Here is a 17,394-nt window from a genome sequence, read left to right as displayed (position 1 = left end):
TGCATACTCATCATTTTTAAATATGCACACCCCTTTAGCTGATATGTTCTATATTAGATTTTTGCTTGAAGGTGAATTATTATGGTTTTTTTGAGAATTTAGCAAAATTCCTTCAGCAATATTAGAGTTATAGAGAATGAAAAAGAGTACACTTTTCTCATTGCAAAAACAAAACTTTTGAATTGAATCCACTGATTGTAAAAACAATTGAAGTTTGAAACTTGAAAATTGACAAGTATATAATCCTGGGATGGCACAACTATGTGCTTCCCCATACCCAGAACAGATTGCATAGTCTAGCCTAAAATGAAGGGAAAGGGGGAACCCACATTAATATGTCCTTATCTTGCACATTTAAAATGATATAAACATTATTAAAGTATTTGTCAAAGTTAGGGAAAAAGTGGTATCTATGGAACATTATTTTTTTAAAGAATCTTTATGCTTTCTCATGCGTTACTCAATTTAATAGCAACACTTGCTAATGAATGCTTATACTCTGCTGCATCATTCTATAAGAATTAATCTAATATATCATTCAGTAACATGGAACTGTTGTGATTTTTGGGCCTGCTCCTGCTGTCACTGAAATCAACAGTAAAACTCGCATCAATTTCAATCTGAACAAGATCTGGCCCTTTATTATGGAGATGCTGTGGACATCATGAATCCACCAATTAGGTTTAGTCAAGTTTTGCACATAATCAGGTATTCAACATCTACATTGTGTATGAAGAATGCAGAGTATTCTTCCCAAACTGACAGCATATACTCTTTGTGCACTGAAATGCTAAGAATTTACAATAAAATTTGTTAATATGTTTGAGTTAAAATTAATTTTGTTCTTTTAGAAATTTAGTACTTGTCAGACCTTTTTGTGTCCCAAATGATATTAATAACAGAATAATACAGATTCTTTGAACTTTACATAGAGTCAAAAGTCATTAGTTTTATGCATAAGTTACATTAGGTCGGAATTAATTATTATAGATTAATAGACAGAGCCAGGTCAATAACTTGTATTACTCTTCATTAGTGCTTTTGTGTCATCAAGATTTACTGAGCCAATCGTCGATCTTCTTCTCCAGCTAATTGGCATGATGCAGTTTTCTTGTTTGTCGTGAGTCAGTCGTTGTGAGGGAAGTGTACAAGTGTCAAGTAGGGTTGTCAGGTGTCTGATTTTCCACTGGAACACCTGGTCGAAAAGGTACCCTGGCGGCTCTGGTCAGCAGTGCTGAATGGGCCATTAAAAGTCCAGTTGTTGTGGGGCAGGCAGGCTTTCTGCCCAGCTCTGCCCAGCTCTGGCTCTGGGGAAGCGGCCACCATGTCCCTCCGGCTCCTAGGCATAGGGGCGGCCATGGGGGCTCTGCGCACTGCCCGTGCCCTGAATGCTGGCTCCACAGCTCTCATTGGCCAGGAACCACAGCCAATGGGAGCTGTGGGGGTGGTGCCTGTGGGCAGGGGCAATGCATGGAGATCCCTGGCCCTCCTGCCTAGAAGCCGCTGCTAGAGGGATATGCCCGTCGGTTTCAGGAGCCACCTGAGGTAAGTGCTGCCCCCCTCACCCTTTCCTGCCCCCCCAAATCCCAGCCCAGAGCCTGCACCCCACACCCAAACTCCCTCCCAGAGGCCGCACCCCCTCCTGCACTCAAACCCCCTGCCCCAGGCTCAGCCTGAAGCCTCCTCCCATACCAAAACTCCCTCCCAGAGCCTACACAACCTCCTGTACCTCAACCCCCTGCCCCAGGCTCAGCCTAGAGCCCCCTCTTGCACCCAAACTCCCTCCCAAACCCCGCAACACCTCCCACAGCCCCTCCTACACCTCAGCCCCCTGCCCCAGGCTCAGCCACCTCCTATGCTCCAAACCCCTCAGTCCCAGCCCAGAGCCCACACCCTGTCCCACACCTCAGCCCCCTGCTCCAGCCTGGTGAAAGTGAATGAGGCTGGGGGAGAGTGAGCGATGGAGGGATGGGGGCGAGGTGAACAGGGGCGGGGTCTTGGAGAAGGGGGTGGTGCAAGGGTGTTTGGGTTTGTGCTTGTGACGGGTTCGACCCCCTTGGGACTGTCACCTGATGTGCTGAAGTTACCTCTGAGCCTGTTTTCCTTGCCAGCTTGGGACTTCCAGAACCCTGCCTTGTTGAGCCAGACATGCTAGTCTGCTGCAACACAGACCCAGGGTCTGGGCCATGCCCCCAAAGCTGCAGGCTTTAAGTGAAAACAGCTCTGCAGGTTACCTGTCTCTAGCACCCAGACATCCAGCTCCCAATGGGATCCAAACCCCAGATAAATCTGTTTTACTCTGTATAAAGCTTATACAGGGTAAACTCATAAATTGTCCGCCCTCTATAACACTGATAGAGAGATATGCACAGCTGTTTGCTCCCTCAGGTATTAATCACTTACTCTGGGTTCATTAATAAACAAAAGTGATTTTATTAAGTATAAAAAGTAGGATTTAAGTGGTTTCAAGTAATAACAGACAGAACAATGTAAGTCACCAAGGAAAAGAAAACACGCAAGTCTAAACCTAATACATTAAGAAACTGATTACAGGTAAAATCTCACCCTCAGAGATGTTCCAATAGGCTTCTTTCACAGACTAGATTCCTTCCTAGTCTGGGCCCAATCCTTTCCTCTGGTACAGTCTTTGTTAGTTCAAGCAGACGTCTTAGATGAAAAGCAGGGGTGTTCTCATGACTGGCAGCCCTCTTTGTTCTGTTCCCCCTTTTATAGAGTCCTCTTTTATAGCTTTGGCACAAGGTGGGAATCTTTTGTCTCTCTCGGTCCCCATCCTCCCTTCTAAATGGAAAAGTACCAAATTTTAAGATGGATTCCAATATCATGTGACATAGTCACATGTCCTGTGAGACCTCATTCTTCATTACCCATGGGCTGGCCCACACATACACAGGAAGGCTTTCAGGTAAATAAACCTATTCACAACCAATTGTCCTAGTCAATGGAAGCCATCAAGATTCTAAGCCACCATTAATGGCCCACACTTTGCATAGTTGCAATAGGACCTCAGTGTTATACTTCATATTTCTAGCTTCAGATACAAGAATGATACATACATACAAATAGGAGGAATATATTCAGTAGGTTATAACCTTTGTTATGATACCTTACAAGAGACCTTTTGCATAAAGCATATTCCAGTTACATTATATTCACATTCATAAGCATAGTTTCATAAAACATGTGGAGTGCAACATCACAGTGCCATTACACAGTTGGCAACCCTACCCTTCATAGAGGCTGGGAGGAATCCTGCTCCGTCAGGGGGTGTGGACAGTAAACCCAGGGGTGTGGGGAAAATCCTGAGGGAAAAGAATACCTCAGCCCATTGCTAAATGGAAGCATGGGACCCACCGAGGGAGAGAGGAAGCTCTGTTACAATATATATATATATAAGTACTTTGGAACCTTGGTATGAAAACTATACCTTTGAGTGCGAAATGTTGTTGTTTGTCATTTACTCTTTAAAAGGTTTCTACAAGTGCACACTAGATGATTTTCAAATTATTTATATCTTTTTTATGAAAGAGAAAAAAATTCCTAGTCTACATTTCATGTTTATAAAATAATTTTTGCATTATAGGAGCACCAAAAATCCTCAAACTGCTGAACTTATGCAATTTCAATATGGCCAAACAAAGGTTTCCCCCCCGATCTTATTACAAAATTTATCAGACAAGATTCCAGACATTCCTAAATCACTGCTTCAGTAAGAGTAAAATGTTTGATCAATTAAAGCAAACTTTAATTTCCTTGAATAGTGATTGAAATACAGGAAAATACCTGTTTTTGGTTATACGAACTTCAGCAGTCTTTAATACCCGATGCTGATTTTTTAACAAATGACTATAACCTTGCCTAAGGCTTGTCACAATGATATCATTAAACCCAATGATTTGAAGTAACCAAATTTATTTTCATTTTTCAATGTCTCTACAATTTGATATGGGTCTTTTAAAGAAATGGCTCTGGTAAAGGTATATATTCTATGAACTGTAAACATTTAATAAATGAGAAATTTACAGCAACAATGAGGCCTTGTTTTGACCTCGTACACATTTTCTTCATAGCTGAGTCATTAACCATAGAAAATGGGATGTATAGTTGAAGCAACTACAGACTCCCATTGACACTATAGGCACCATCACAAATTAACTAATTTCAGTAGATACATGCAAAAATAGATCCAATGAGCTGTCCTTTTAAGCCCCCAATTCAGCAAAGCTCTTAAGCTCAGATATAGCTTTAACCACATGCTTAGGTCCATCCATACCCAGTAGAGAACTTAAGCGCATGCTTAAGTTTAAATATATACTTAAATTTCATTGACGTAAATGGGACATAAGCATGTGCTTAAATTAAGCCCGTGCTTAAGTGCATTGCTGAAGGATAGACTCGAGCACGTGCTTAAAGTTAAGCATATGCTTACTTTATTAAATTGAGCCCAAGCCCACAGGGCTACTTTTTAAGATAAGGACTGTTCATTATGGATGTGACGTGCCAGTCACTGTTCCGTAGTTGAGGATGACTTAAATATTCATTGAGAGAAAGAGAGAGAAAATGACTCAATAGCCCAGGAGTTTGGGTGCCCACTTGGAATTTGGGAGATCCAAATGTAAGTCCCTGTTTCAATGACTATTTGATTATTTATACAGAATGGAACAGCTTCAGTGGGAGAGACTGAAAAAAACCCACTCCAGAGTACCACATAGGCCAGTAAGTAGGGCATTCAGATGGGAGAAGGAGACTAGAGTTCAAATTCCTGTGCCATTGCAGCCAGAAAAGGGATTTGAATGTGATTCTCTTGTATCTTAGATGAGCGCTGTAACCACTGGGCTACAGTTGGTGGGGGTACTGCTGACGCCTCCTCCCTCTGTTTTGTACAAGGTCTGATTCAGTGGCTGTGCTCTGACCATACTTACAGATTGGGCCCCACAGGCGAGTTAGGTGGGGCAGTGCCTAGCTTGAAGGTCCCACTTCAAGGTTTGGGCATGAACTAGGTGCCTGGGCATTAGGATTTAGGTGGCTATGCGTATGCCAGGCAGCAGAAATTTAGGTACCTTGGGGACTTTACTAGCAGAAACTTGGGTGTCTGCAGAGTTATGTGGCAGCTGAGCTGGTGTTTTGAGGATCTAAATTTTGGACTGAGGCACCCAGCATGCCAGTTAGTCACCTGAATCCCTTTGTGGATCTAGCCCTTAGTTTATTTTATTGTTAAAATTAATTAAAAAATAGGTCCTTTAAGATGTGTAGTCAGACCATTTTTAACTCCCACTTGAATGAAAACTATTTAATATATTTTAAAACATCTGTTTAATCTGGCAGAACAAACACTATTATGCACTAAGCATAATTGTACAGTTATTGCATGATGTCATTACAGGGCAAAATTAAGGTTTTTTGAATGCCTTAACTGTGTATTACCATGCCTTAATATGTTTGGATTTCTTTTAACTTTAAACCTTAACTCTGAATTTCCTAGGCTTGTAGTGCTTATTTTTGGGATAATTACAAGATCCCTGTAGTGTTCTTACCATTTAAATACTGAAATGTATTAATTCTTAATTCCATGTTATAATGTAATTTGTATCTGGGAATATAAATAAGAGTTTTGCAGGATCAGGCCTTTTAAGAGAACAATCTGATATTGTTAGAGGCAGCTATATGATACAATGTATGAAAGCAAGAGAACTTGCTGTATTTTTTTAAAAAAAATATTTCTTTGTATTAAATCTAGCTCTTTTTCAAGCTGCAAAAATATTTGCTAATGGAAGTGTAAAATATACTATATATTTAAAGAAAAGATTTAATTTCTTCTTGCCCTCAAGAAACTCTTGTTATTTTAGAAGCTTTAAGATAATAATGTCAACATAAAACAGCTGTATTTGAACATGTTTAACTGGTGACCCATCTGAAGTGGTTAATTATTTTGATTCCTAGAAGACCTCACAAGAAGTAGTAAACCTTGGTGGATGAATGATACATCTGCTTTTCCAACTTCACTTCCAATTAATAACACTCTAAGTAGTCATGGTCGACAGAAGAGATCAGTAAGCATTGAACGCTTTGTGGAGACGCTGGTAGTAGCAGACAAAATGATGGTGGGATACCATGGTCGCAAAGACATTGAGCATTACATTTTGAGTGTAATGAATATTGTAAGTTTGACCCCTCTATATATTAACATAATTAACACTTTTTATAGGATGGGCAATTATGCAATATGGTTTTCTAATTTGAAATAAACAATGCTTTAAAATATGTATCAGCCTGCAAAAAATGATATATAGTAAAATGTTAGTATTAGAAGATAAATGAGACATGCAATGAGATGTGCAATACTATTGTCTTTTCTCAGTCAGGGAGGATATTATGATCACTGTTAAATTATGTTTCAATGCCTTTGGGTTTCATTTTAAATAAATTGACCCTCTAATTACCAGTTATAGTGATTACACTTTTGGTTGGTTCTTTTGTTTAGACTAGCATTCTGAACATCTCTTGTCATGAGTTATTCAGCTGTGAAACAAGTTTATTCTATAAAGTGTTTGCAGTGAAAAAGGTGTAGGGAATATTGATTTATCTTACTGAATAGATTAAGGTTGACTTAGAAATAGTTCTTTAGGTGCCTGTAAGAAGTGTTCAAATTATTAAATTATATTTAATAAGAGAAAACAGACCAATTTTTAAGCATATGTCAAATGAATGGTGTTTCTTGTCTGACTTTGTGTCTTTTCTTCTTTTCTGGAGGTCAGGTTGCCAAACTTTATCGTGATTCCAGTCTAGGAAACGTTGTGAATATTATAGTGACTCGTTTAATTGTTCTCACTGAAGATCAGGTAAGACTGAGCTGCAATTACATTAAACTTCAGACCAATAAACTACAGCATACTTCACAGTGTACCATTATAGAATCCACCTAATTATTGTTTAGAAAGCCTATATTTGAGTATAAAGCCTCATCTGTAATCTTTTGCTATTTTTAAGGAAGGTTGAAATAATTTCAAGGAATATGCCTCATTTATCACTTTAATATTTACCTAATGTAACAGATATCTTCAACTTACTTGTGGAGATTTCAGTGGTAGAGACTTGCAATTACAATTTTATTTCTATGTCTATATTTTTATAATCTAAAATTTTTATATTGACATAATCATTATTAAAGCTGGAAGTGAAAGAATGCCTGTTCAGTAATACACTAACTGAACTCTGGGTCAGATTTTAGAGATAAAAATTGGCAAGAAGAGATTATTCCTAGAAACCACTGCTTCTAATTATAGTCCCATTTTAGTCTTCAAAAGGCTTAACAACTGACCTTAGTAATTTGTTTGGAACATTTCTGGTATGCATGTTGTATTGCAGCCAAACTTGGAGATAAACCACCATGCAGACAAGTCCCTCGATAGCTTCTGTAAGTGGCAGAAATCCATTCTCTCCCACCAAAGCGATGGAAACACCATTCCAGAAAATGGGATTGCCCACCACGATAATGCGGTTCTTATTACTAGGTATGGTTTATTGCAGGTCTTGTATTTATTTTATCTTCTTTCTATGGTTTTCTTGTATTTACTTATGTATAAAACCTATATTTAAAGTAATTTAAGGGGTAGGTAATCTTGAGAGGGTAAAAAGATAATATGGCGCTTGTCTTTGAGAATATATCAGACCATTAAAACATAGATTTTAAAAAATTGGAAAGAAAATTTCTAAGAACTTACAGTACTTACAATTTCAATAACTTCAATAACTGTGCTTCTCATAACTGTGCCCATAAAAGATCTTGGAGTAGATATGATGAATTTGCTTGATCGTTTAAAACTTTTATAGTTGAATAAAAATTCTAAAAATTCTGGTAAAAAGATCAAAAAGCAGGAGAAAAAAATTGTTTTGTTACTACTGTATAATGTTTTCAGTGTAAAACATTATTACCAGTTCCTTGGTATAAATCAGTGTCACTTCACTGAAGTCAATGGAGCTATGCAGATTTACACCAGCTGAGAATCTGGCTGTGCATTTGTTGCTATCTAACTTAATTTAAGAAAAAAGACAATGAAATTTTTAGTGTTCATACCAAGGCAACTTATGTATAAAGGTGTCTTGCTGTACATATTACCATTTCTATGAGCAGGTTCAACACTGTTTACTTTGTAATCTTTCAATCCTTTTAAATACTCTGTTTTCTCTGTGTAGTTACAGGTAAACAAATATTGTACTCTACAAATAGATTGTATTAAAATAGCATTTGACGTGCACCTCTTTCTTAGGGACAGTCTTCTTTTTTTGTAAATATTAAAACAGTGATGCTAGTATTGATCTATATAGCTAAGGATTGTTAATGTTTCTATTAATAATACCCTTTTCAGGGGCATATTGTGTACGCACACCACATGTCAAACTTTAATGGAGGTTTTAGGTATGGAATCAGTGTAGAATAATGCCTTCAAGTATAAGACAAAAATTCACTCCTGATTGGAATTTGAGCATAAAAGCTATGATATTTTTGAAAAAATGCTTTAGATCTGTTTTTGAATTACAGTAGCGCAGCAATGAAAGAATATGCTACAGGTACTGGATTCTTGTATGTAACCATTTTGAGTGCAAAATGTGTTTTTCATCAATATTTCATAAATTAGTTTTAATACATTCAATTAATGAGCACATGTAGTAGCTAGATTGATACAATACATTCCAATATCTTTGAAAGTACTGCTTTGGTCTAATGGGTAAAAATCACTTTGAAAACGTCCTTAAATAAAGTACAAATTTAGAACCCAATAATGTTCCATTTTAAGGCACTGATTCTGCAAAGGCATGCTTAATATGCAGGCTTAATTTTATACATGTGAGTGGTTCCATTTATATACACATATGTATGTCTCTATCTGTTGTATAAACAAATAGTCTCAAAGTCAATGTTTTTATATACTTTCGTGAGGGAGTGCTTCTTTTCATTTAATGATTATAACTATCTAATAAAACTATAAAAATGAAATTCTCACACAAAATCTACACTAAATAACATTAAGAACTTGACCTTGCTCACCCTGAAATCCCTGACTTATGCTGATTTATTTTAGTAAACAGTGCTAAGGCTGAAACATCAGTCTTAAGTCCCCAGTTACATCAGCCCCCACCTGGAGCATGGCACCACACTGGTATAGAAAAGGAGGAGACTGTAAGGCATTCTCTCCTCCCTTTTCCTCTCTCACAGCAATTAAAAAAAGATTGATAAAAGAGATTTGTATGGTCTGCTTACTGTAGGCAGTGTTGGGAACGTGGCATGCTTCTATCAGTGATGCCAGTGTTTATGCTATAGCCAGAAAGGAATGCTGATCAGCAAGAGTATTTCCTGGCAGCAAAATCTGTACTCGCTCAACACTGTTGTGGAGACTCTGAGGATACAAGGCGTGAAGCCCTGTTTGAAGATTTTTTTTTCTTTTTGAAATAGCTCAGCAGTTTATTTTCTTTCAAATAAACGTCATGGTAGCTAAGTGCAGGTAGCTAATACTGTACACTTATTGCGGAGTCTCAGAATAGTGGCTGAACCTACATGACATATTTCACTTAAACACAATGGGAATATTTGTTAAAGGAATTGTGCCCATTATTCAGCATTTCCTTGCTTTTATCTCTTTACTTGAAAACTCTGAAGTTATGTTGTTTGTGTTGGTTTTGTGCACAGGATAAATCTGTGGTTGAACTAAAATGTTAAACAAATGAAGGCTGTTTTCTCTATCACATCCCTTATTGGATGGTTCACTTAGTCATTTTTAGTATGAGACTGTACCAAATCCTAATATTTGATCCTGTAATTGTTGCAGTGAATTCTTTAAGAAGAAATATTAATAATGTTAGTATACTGAGTTGACAGCTTTCTATATAAAGTCTACTGTTGATTAATACTATAGTATTGTTTGGGTAATCTATCTCCTCCTTCCCATAAAGTGACTCTGACTTTAGCAAACCCCAATGGAGTCTGAGCAATTTTCTTTTTATTGTCAAAACAACATTAAAAATAGTGTGGAAACTTGTATAGGTCTATCTTTTATCTCTGAATGTGCACAGGAGCAGTGTGTGTGCCTTTGAGGACAAACTACAGTCATTACATTTGAATACAACATTGTTGGTGTCACAGATGGTATCATCTTACTTTAGCAATATGATCTCCAGCTTGGTAGGGTCAACTCTGTGGAACTGGGCCTAGGCTTTGTGAATCTCTGTGCAAAACAAAAAAGCATAAAGACCCATCCAGTTTCTTTCCCTCCTAAGAATTGGATCCCATATCTTTGTAGATGTACGGCATCTTCTTCCTGGTAGCCTCTTGTCTGCCTGTGACCCAGCTGCTACCTCACATCTGAGGCTCTAAGAACCATGTTCTACATAGTTTCTCTTCCAAATATGAAACTTTAGAGGCTAAATACCCAATATGCTATACTACACATTATTTTTGCTATGGCAGATTGAGTTAATACTTTCAGCCTGAGTTGGGCTTTTGGCCCTACTTCCTCCCCTGTTTCAAAAATCTCTTCCTCTGATGAGCCTGAAAGCCAAAAAAAAAAAAAAAAAAAAGAGATATTTTGAAACTATCCATACCTTTACCCTCCTGGCAACTTTTAGCCTCCCATTGTGCCCCCTCAGCCCGCTCCATGATTAATTCTATAGCAACATAAAGTAGGTGCAAGAGTGTTGCTTGACCTAGTCACCTGTGTAGAAAAGTATGGGGGCATGAAGTGTCCTCTTGCTCCCTTGCATGGTCTGCTTCCATCACTGCTCACAGTGTGAGGGGAATAAACAACATAAAAGTTATACTCTCTCTCTTTCTCTCTCTCTCCCCCCAAAACAAAAGAATCTTTAATCATGCCCATTCATTTCTATAAGGTGTGGACTCGTAGCCTGAGACCATTAGTTTGTTATACCCAGGTACTGAACAGCTGTTTTTTCAAATAACATATATGACTGATTGAATAAAATGTGCAGGGAATGAATCTCCTCCTGTTGGGAGGGAAGATCCACAGCCATTAATTTTATTGCCTGGTATGGCAGCAGACCAAGTAAAACACATGTCCAACAACCTATGGAGAAGAGAGTTCTAGGGGGAAATTGAGATGCGCATGTGTATCTCCAAAGGGCAGAATTTGGCCCCTAGAATGTAAATGTTTTAAACAGAAAAACATTTGGAACTTCATTCACTTAAAGGGATAGTGTTTCTTTAGAAGAGTAAGAGCATGAAATTTCACATTCCACTGATAGTATTCCATCTCAGGACTTTATTTTATCTTTTAGAATTAAATACAAATCTAATGTGGTTTGCAAAAAACAAAGTGCTTTAAATAAGAGAATAACTTACTACAGCCATAAAGGATTTAAGAAGAATTTGTTCTTATTATTGAGTTAGAGGCAGTTTCTCTTTTCCCATTAACAAACTGTACTGTTACTTCTTCAATAAAGTGCTGCACTGACATTGACACAGATGTGGCCCCTGCAATTAGTACCTTATCATGCCTAGAAATTTGGAAAGTTTGTAATATTAAAGTGATTGGAATCCCTATAAATAATGATTTTATATATATAGCTTAATCCTTCAACTCTCTATATATTTATACTACAATAATCCTACTGAATCGAGTGGACCCCTTGTGTGAGAGTAAACACTACATATGTGAGTAAAGAATCAGGCCCATAGTGTTTTATACTGAGTAATCCAAGTATTTTTATAATCTATAGTTTAGACAAACTGCAGGAAAACTAGAAAATGCCATATATGGTATATTTTGTGCATTTTCAAGTGGTTGCACATACTTTTTTGGGCTGGAGACACTGAAGAGGCCCTGAGCACTTTTCTTAACTAGACACTTCTGTACTGTTGCCAGCTACTACTGTCCTCATTATTTAGGAAGTATATTTCTCGGCAATATGCTGTGTTTCTCCTTTTGTCACCAACAAATATGCTCTGCAACATGCATCCCCAGTACTGCCAGTATCCACCGGAAAGGCAATAGCATTGCTATACGTATGTTTCTCTGGATTTTTCACATCCTTTCAAATAGTGAAAATGCATAGAAATATGTTCATGTTTTATTGTATATGTAAAAGAATCACTTTACCCACTGAATGACAGACCTGCTTTAGCGAGTCACTTGGCAGCTGTTTTCCAGTACACAGCAACACTATGTAACATTTTAGAATGCACAGTAGGAAGTATTGTATCCAGGGGAAAGTTATGTAGGCAGAAGTTAATTTCTTTGAATCTGCAGAGATTTGGCATAGCCTATGGTAGGGGTTAATGCAGAGGTGCAGTGGTCCAGTCGGAGTTCCTCGAGGCATGATGCCGCAAAACTCCCTCTGAGAGCATAGCAGTGAGGTCCTTTAAAAGAGTGCAGGATATGTTCCCCCAGTGTGGGGACATCTTTGCTGGTCTTTTCAAGGGAGAGGAAAGGGTTATAGCATCAGTGTTAGACTCTTAGTCTTTGTGCTCCTGAACTAAAAGACACTAATTTTTCTTAACCTCTGCATAGAGGCACAAAAGAGAGGCAAAAAACTTCTTTAATTTTCATGCATACTTGTGCAGAGCTGACCACAGGCCTTTCATTTTTAATATATTTAGGGCTGGATTTGGCTTTTAGGCACCAAGAGATGGTGTTCAAACTGTATTATCCCAGAAGTCGTCCCAGGAGTCATTGTTAGGTCTTACGGGAACAATTCTTTCTCTGCTTCCCCTTTGCTCAGAGGGTTCTTCTTAGAGTGTTTGCTCATGTCAAGTCAATGTAAGGTATGGGTGTGCCCATTTACACAGTTGCTGGAGATTCTTCCCCCAGGAGATTTTCTATAGGGCTGGCCTTAGTGTTCCCTGGAGCTCCATGCTCATGTGCCAGTATAAGAGGCTCTGCCAGCCCTGTGTCCTCTCAGTTCCTTCTTACTGCCTGTGATGGTTGTTGAAACAGCTTTCTCTCTTGTGCTTGCAAGTTCTCCCAGTGATTTTTTGGACTCAGTTGTTCTTGTGTAGGAGTTTAGTTGTTAGTTAATTAGTTAAACTGAATAGCAATCCCTATCACGGGATGTCGTCCAAGGGATGGGGTGTGCCCCAGTCCCCAGGTTTCAGACCGTGTGCCACCTGCCATAAGCCCATGCCAGTGAACGACTCGCATGCGAGCTGCTTACAGTGCCTCGGGGAAGCGCACATTAAAGACAAGTGCAAGATCTTCAGGAGCTTCAGGCCATGCAGGGACATTTCTCTGAAGGTCCTGTTAATAGAAGCGCCCTTGGACCTGCCTTGGAGCCGTCCCACTCCAATTTGGCTCCCAGCACTTTGGCCTTGATACAGAGGGCTCCCCCAATACTGGGACATTCTTGGTGCCAAGGAAGTGGCACAAGAAACAGTGTGCTGAAAGAGGGCACTCCCCTGTGCCAAAAAAGGATAAGAGGGGAGTGACTGATGAGGTGAGACCTGTACCAGGCCATTTGTCCTCCCCAAAGCCTCCACCCAGGGTGCCAAGCCGAGTCTGGACCCACCACCTTCTCCTCAGAGCTGTCGGGGCACCCTATGCTTGAGAGCCCCTTCGACACCTGAGGCTTTTCAGGCGGCAACGGACCTGATGGCTCCCCTAGTTCTGCCCACTCCCCGAGACTACCCACTGACCTTGGAGTCATTGAAGGCAGCTCCTTCCAGAGGGAAACCCCCCATAGGCCCGCTGTAATGGTCACCAACTCAGCACCAATCCCCAGCTTCATGACCTGCTCTCCAGCTTTGTGGCTCTGGTTGCCAGCTTTGCGACACCGGTCGCTGGAGCCACCTCACTGGTCCCCGACTCCCTGGCATCTCTCCCTGGTTCCGCATCACAGCCAGTGGTGGAAGCGACAATGGCTCTGCTGTGGTCTTTCAGGGAAGAATCCTCAGAAGAGGAATCCTCCTGCCGAGGAGACACTACTCATTTTATGCATCGGACTTCGGTGTTGTACCTGCCGCAGGTGCTTCCCCACCAGGGCAGTGGCCGATTCATTGGCAGGACTGCCTTCGATGCCAGGTCCTCATTCCCCCCTATGATCTGCGGCAGCATCTGAGAGGCAAGCCTCAGTGCAGCCCCGACCAGTACGGGATCCAGACTCGGACTCCGACCCTGGTACTGAGACCCCAGCAGTGGAGGCAACCCTGGTGTTGGAGGAGGACTCAGCCCCTCCTGCAGTGTTGGCATCTTCCTCATCATTCCCATGGGTGGTCATGGGTCCCTCCTACCCACTGTCTCTGGATGATTTATATAAAAAATAGTCTCTTCCTATAAGAAAAGTTAGTTGGCATTTTGAATGACTGAGACTAGCAATTTGGCATGAGATCAATATCCGGAACTACGTCTATTTCTTCTTTTATGAAGTAACATGTAGCTGAAAGTTGAAAGCGTCTGTCACAAGTATAAAATGAAATAATTTTCAAGTTTGCATTGTAGTAAAGCAAACCATTGATCACCTAAAGTTCAGAAAGGATTTACTATTCTTTATCAGAATGTGTTTTACGTTTAGTAGTCAGCATGAGCAGCCTAATGTATCCATTCCTTGGCTCTCTTTTCTGTAAACTCTTTAAACCATTACACTTCTTCCATATATGTGAGATATGGAAATGCATGGAATTGAAATACTTAAATCTATTATAGTAATTATTGTAATATAAGCTTCAGAAAAAACTTAAGTTGTTTTTTCCTCTTGTGAATTTCATTATTAACTAGGCTAATCTGAGGGATTAAGGAAGTACATTAATGAAAAGGAAAGCTACTGCAGATACATTTATTAAGTTTGGATCAAGTATTTGCTTTCCATTTAAGACTTTTAAAAAAATTCATGGACAAGACCGGCTTGCTCTCCTAGTGTAAAACCTGTGCAAGGGATGACTGGAGGAGAAAATCTCTTCAAGGATTTCCTTGCAGAGATCCCTTGACATCATCCCTTGGGGTAATGGGGAGGGCTGGGTTTGGTCTCCTGTGAAAATGGCTAAAGGGACTGGCCACAAGACTGGTGGATCCTAGAGAGGATTATTCAGGCCACAGAAGGCACCCTGCAAACACAGATCTTTTCCTCTTATGCAGAAGGTCAGTCACCTCACTGGCTCCATTCCCTCCACCCTGGCTCCTGCGGAGAGTCATCCATTGGTCTGGGGTCCATGCTGGGGGGAGGACGTGGAGACTGGGCAGGCTGAGGGAGGATTGGGTGATCTGGAAAGGATACACTTTGTCTTTTCCACACACCCTGGCCCCATGGAGATTCACTGGAAAAGATAATACAGCATAAATCTGTATTATCTTTTCTACAGAACCCACCTAGTGGAAGTCCCAGGGCATCTATAGTCAGTGGAAGTCTCTGGTAGCACAGCTCCAATGGAGCCAAGCAGGTGTCACTGCTGGGAGCCAGAGCTGGTGTGGAAGCCCAGAGCCTCTGTGAAGATGGTGCTGGCCTCTCATAGATATCTTGGGATTTACCAGGTTTCGGGGAAGGACCAGGGCCAGAATAACTCTCCTGTGGGCCTGAGGCTATTAGATTTGTCGGGCCCCTATATACAAGTCTTTTTCCTAATTTAAAACAAAATGATTGCAATTATGGCATCAAGGCTATTAACACTATACTAAACTTGCCTTTTAATTAACATAAAGCCATTCTGTGATTACATTTGAGTCTTAAAACATGTAGAATATAGTTAATTCAAAACACCCTACTTCTTACCTTAGAACAGCTGTTATATTAGTTTCTTTCTGGGAGGGAGTTTGGGTGCAGGAGGGGGCTCCAGGCTGGGGCAGAATGTTGGGGTGCAGGAGAAGGTGAGGACTGCGGGGTCTGGGAGGGAGTTTGGGTGCAGGAGGGGATTTTGACCTGGGGCAGGGGGTTGGGGTGCAAGAGGGCGTGTGAGAGTAGGCTCCGGCTCGGAGGCGCTTACCACAGGTGGCTCCTGGCCTGCGATGCAGCAGGGCTTAGGCCGGTTGCCGGCCTATCTGCCATAGCCCCACGCCATTCCCGGAAGTAACCAAACAAATGGTCACCAGATTTTTTTTTAATATTGAAAAATGTATTTTTCCATAGCCTTGTTTTCAGAAATGGCTGAACTGTTTTGGCTGAAATTTTATATATATATATATTGTGGACCAATTGCTTTTGGCATTTTGCATTGCTTAATTTTAGATTTCTCAGTTATTTACTTTATTAAGACCCAAACTCTTTATTGCATGTGTGTTGCTGGTTATATCTGTCCAAACATTTAAAAGGCTGTACCTAGTCAGACAAGGTATTTACACCAACTGCTGAACTGAGCCAGAGAATTACACATTTTATAATGTTGCTATGTTTTAATCAGTTTTAACCCAAAGAAACCAGTATGGTTGTGAATTATGACTAAATATGTAATTAGATTGTAGAACTTAGAGTTTAGCAGACAAATTAAGAATCAAGACGGGAAATTCAATCAGCACTTTGGCCTTAATTTCCATTATTGTAATTTATTTAATTTTATTTGTCTGTTTATTCTTTTGTACACATTTGTGAGCTAAAGCCCTGAAATACAGCCCAGGTTTTCACCCTTACCTCTGAACTTCCGGGCTTCTTCAGGTGTAAATTGGACCCTTAACATTTCTTACACATAGATTTTTGTAGCTGAAAGGAATAAAACAGACTCTGGGAATTAAGGGAACATGGAACAATAAAGAAGTTAGAATGTTATTCTGAAAAACTGCTTACTACATGGCAAATTCAACCAGCAGGTGTTTTGCAGCTAATTAACAAGAGCATTATGTGAGTGGAATGTTTTCTAATCACTAAAAAGGGAGTTATTTTTCATTTGTGATGCAGTTAGCTGAGCTGTGATTTTCAGTTGATTAGCAGGTGTCTTCAGATTTAGTTTATAAAATTTGTGTGTGCGCAGTGACAGGGATAGAGAGGTGGGGGAAGGTATATCCACAGACTGCCTAATCCGTTCCAGATGGCCACAATAAGTTTTATTTAATACCAAATCCAGAAAAGTGACCCGTATCACAAAATAAAGTCCAGACTTTTGTGTTTTTAACTGAAGGAAAATTTTAAGGTTTCATTTAACACTGGAGATGCACCATATGACTAAACAAATATATACTTTCATCTCAATTTAAAATGAAAACTTTGAACCTAATCCTGAAAACACTTTATCTTAACTCATGTAAACAAACACACTAAACTCAATGGGACTGCTCATTGAGTAAAACCACTCACATGAATAATTTTTGGCAGGATTCAGCCCAAAATTAATCACTCAAAGCAAGACTGCCTCACTGTTTTGTAGGTATGTTGTTGGGTAGAAGGTAAGGTAGCTTTTCCCATTCTTGTACACCCTGCTAAAGACTAGGCACAAATGTATTCCTTGGACTTGTG

At 39.8% G+C, this 17,394-nt stretch overlaps 1 protein-coding gene across 6 annotated transcripts in view; it reads left to right on the top strand.

Annotated features, from left to right (window-relative positions):
* ADAMTS6 (ADAM metallopeptidase with thrombospondin type 1 motif 6) overlaps positions 1-17,394 on the top strand; it is a 328,488-nt gene that overhangs the window by 37,312 nt on the left and 273,782 nt on the right. For all 6 annotated transcript variants that reach the window (XR_012158888.1, XM_073344058.2, XM_073344059.2 and 3 more), the window contains 3 exons: positions 5,959-6,176; positions 6,774-6,857; positions 7,384-7,529. Coding sequence is in view for 5 of the 6 variants with exons in the window: in XM_073344058.2 (XP_073200159.1) it covers positions 5,959-6,176; positions 6,774-6,857; positions 7,384-7,529 (448 nt within the window). In the remaining variant the exon portion in view is untranslated. The remainder of the gene's footprint in view (positions 1-5,958; positions 6,177-6,773; positions 6,858-7,383; positions 7,530-17,394) is intronic.

The sequence above is a fragment of the Lepidochelys kempii genome, chromosome 5, assembly GCF_965140285.1.
Source record: "Lepidochelys kempii isolate rLepKem1 chromosome 5, rLepKem1.hap1, whole genome shotgun sequence".
Taxonomy (NCBI): Eukaryota; Metazoa; Chordata; order Testudines; family Cheloniidae; genus Lepidochelys; species Lepidochelys kempii.
This window is presented reverse-complemented; position numbering and strand designations above follow the sequence as displayed.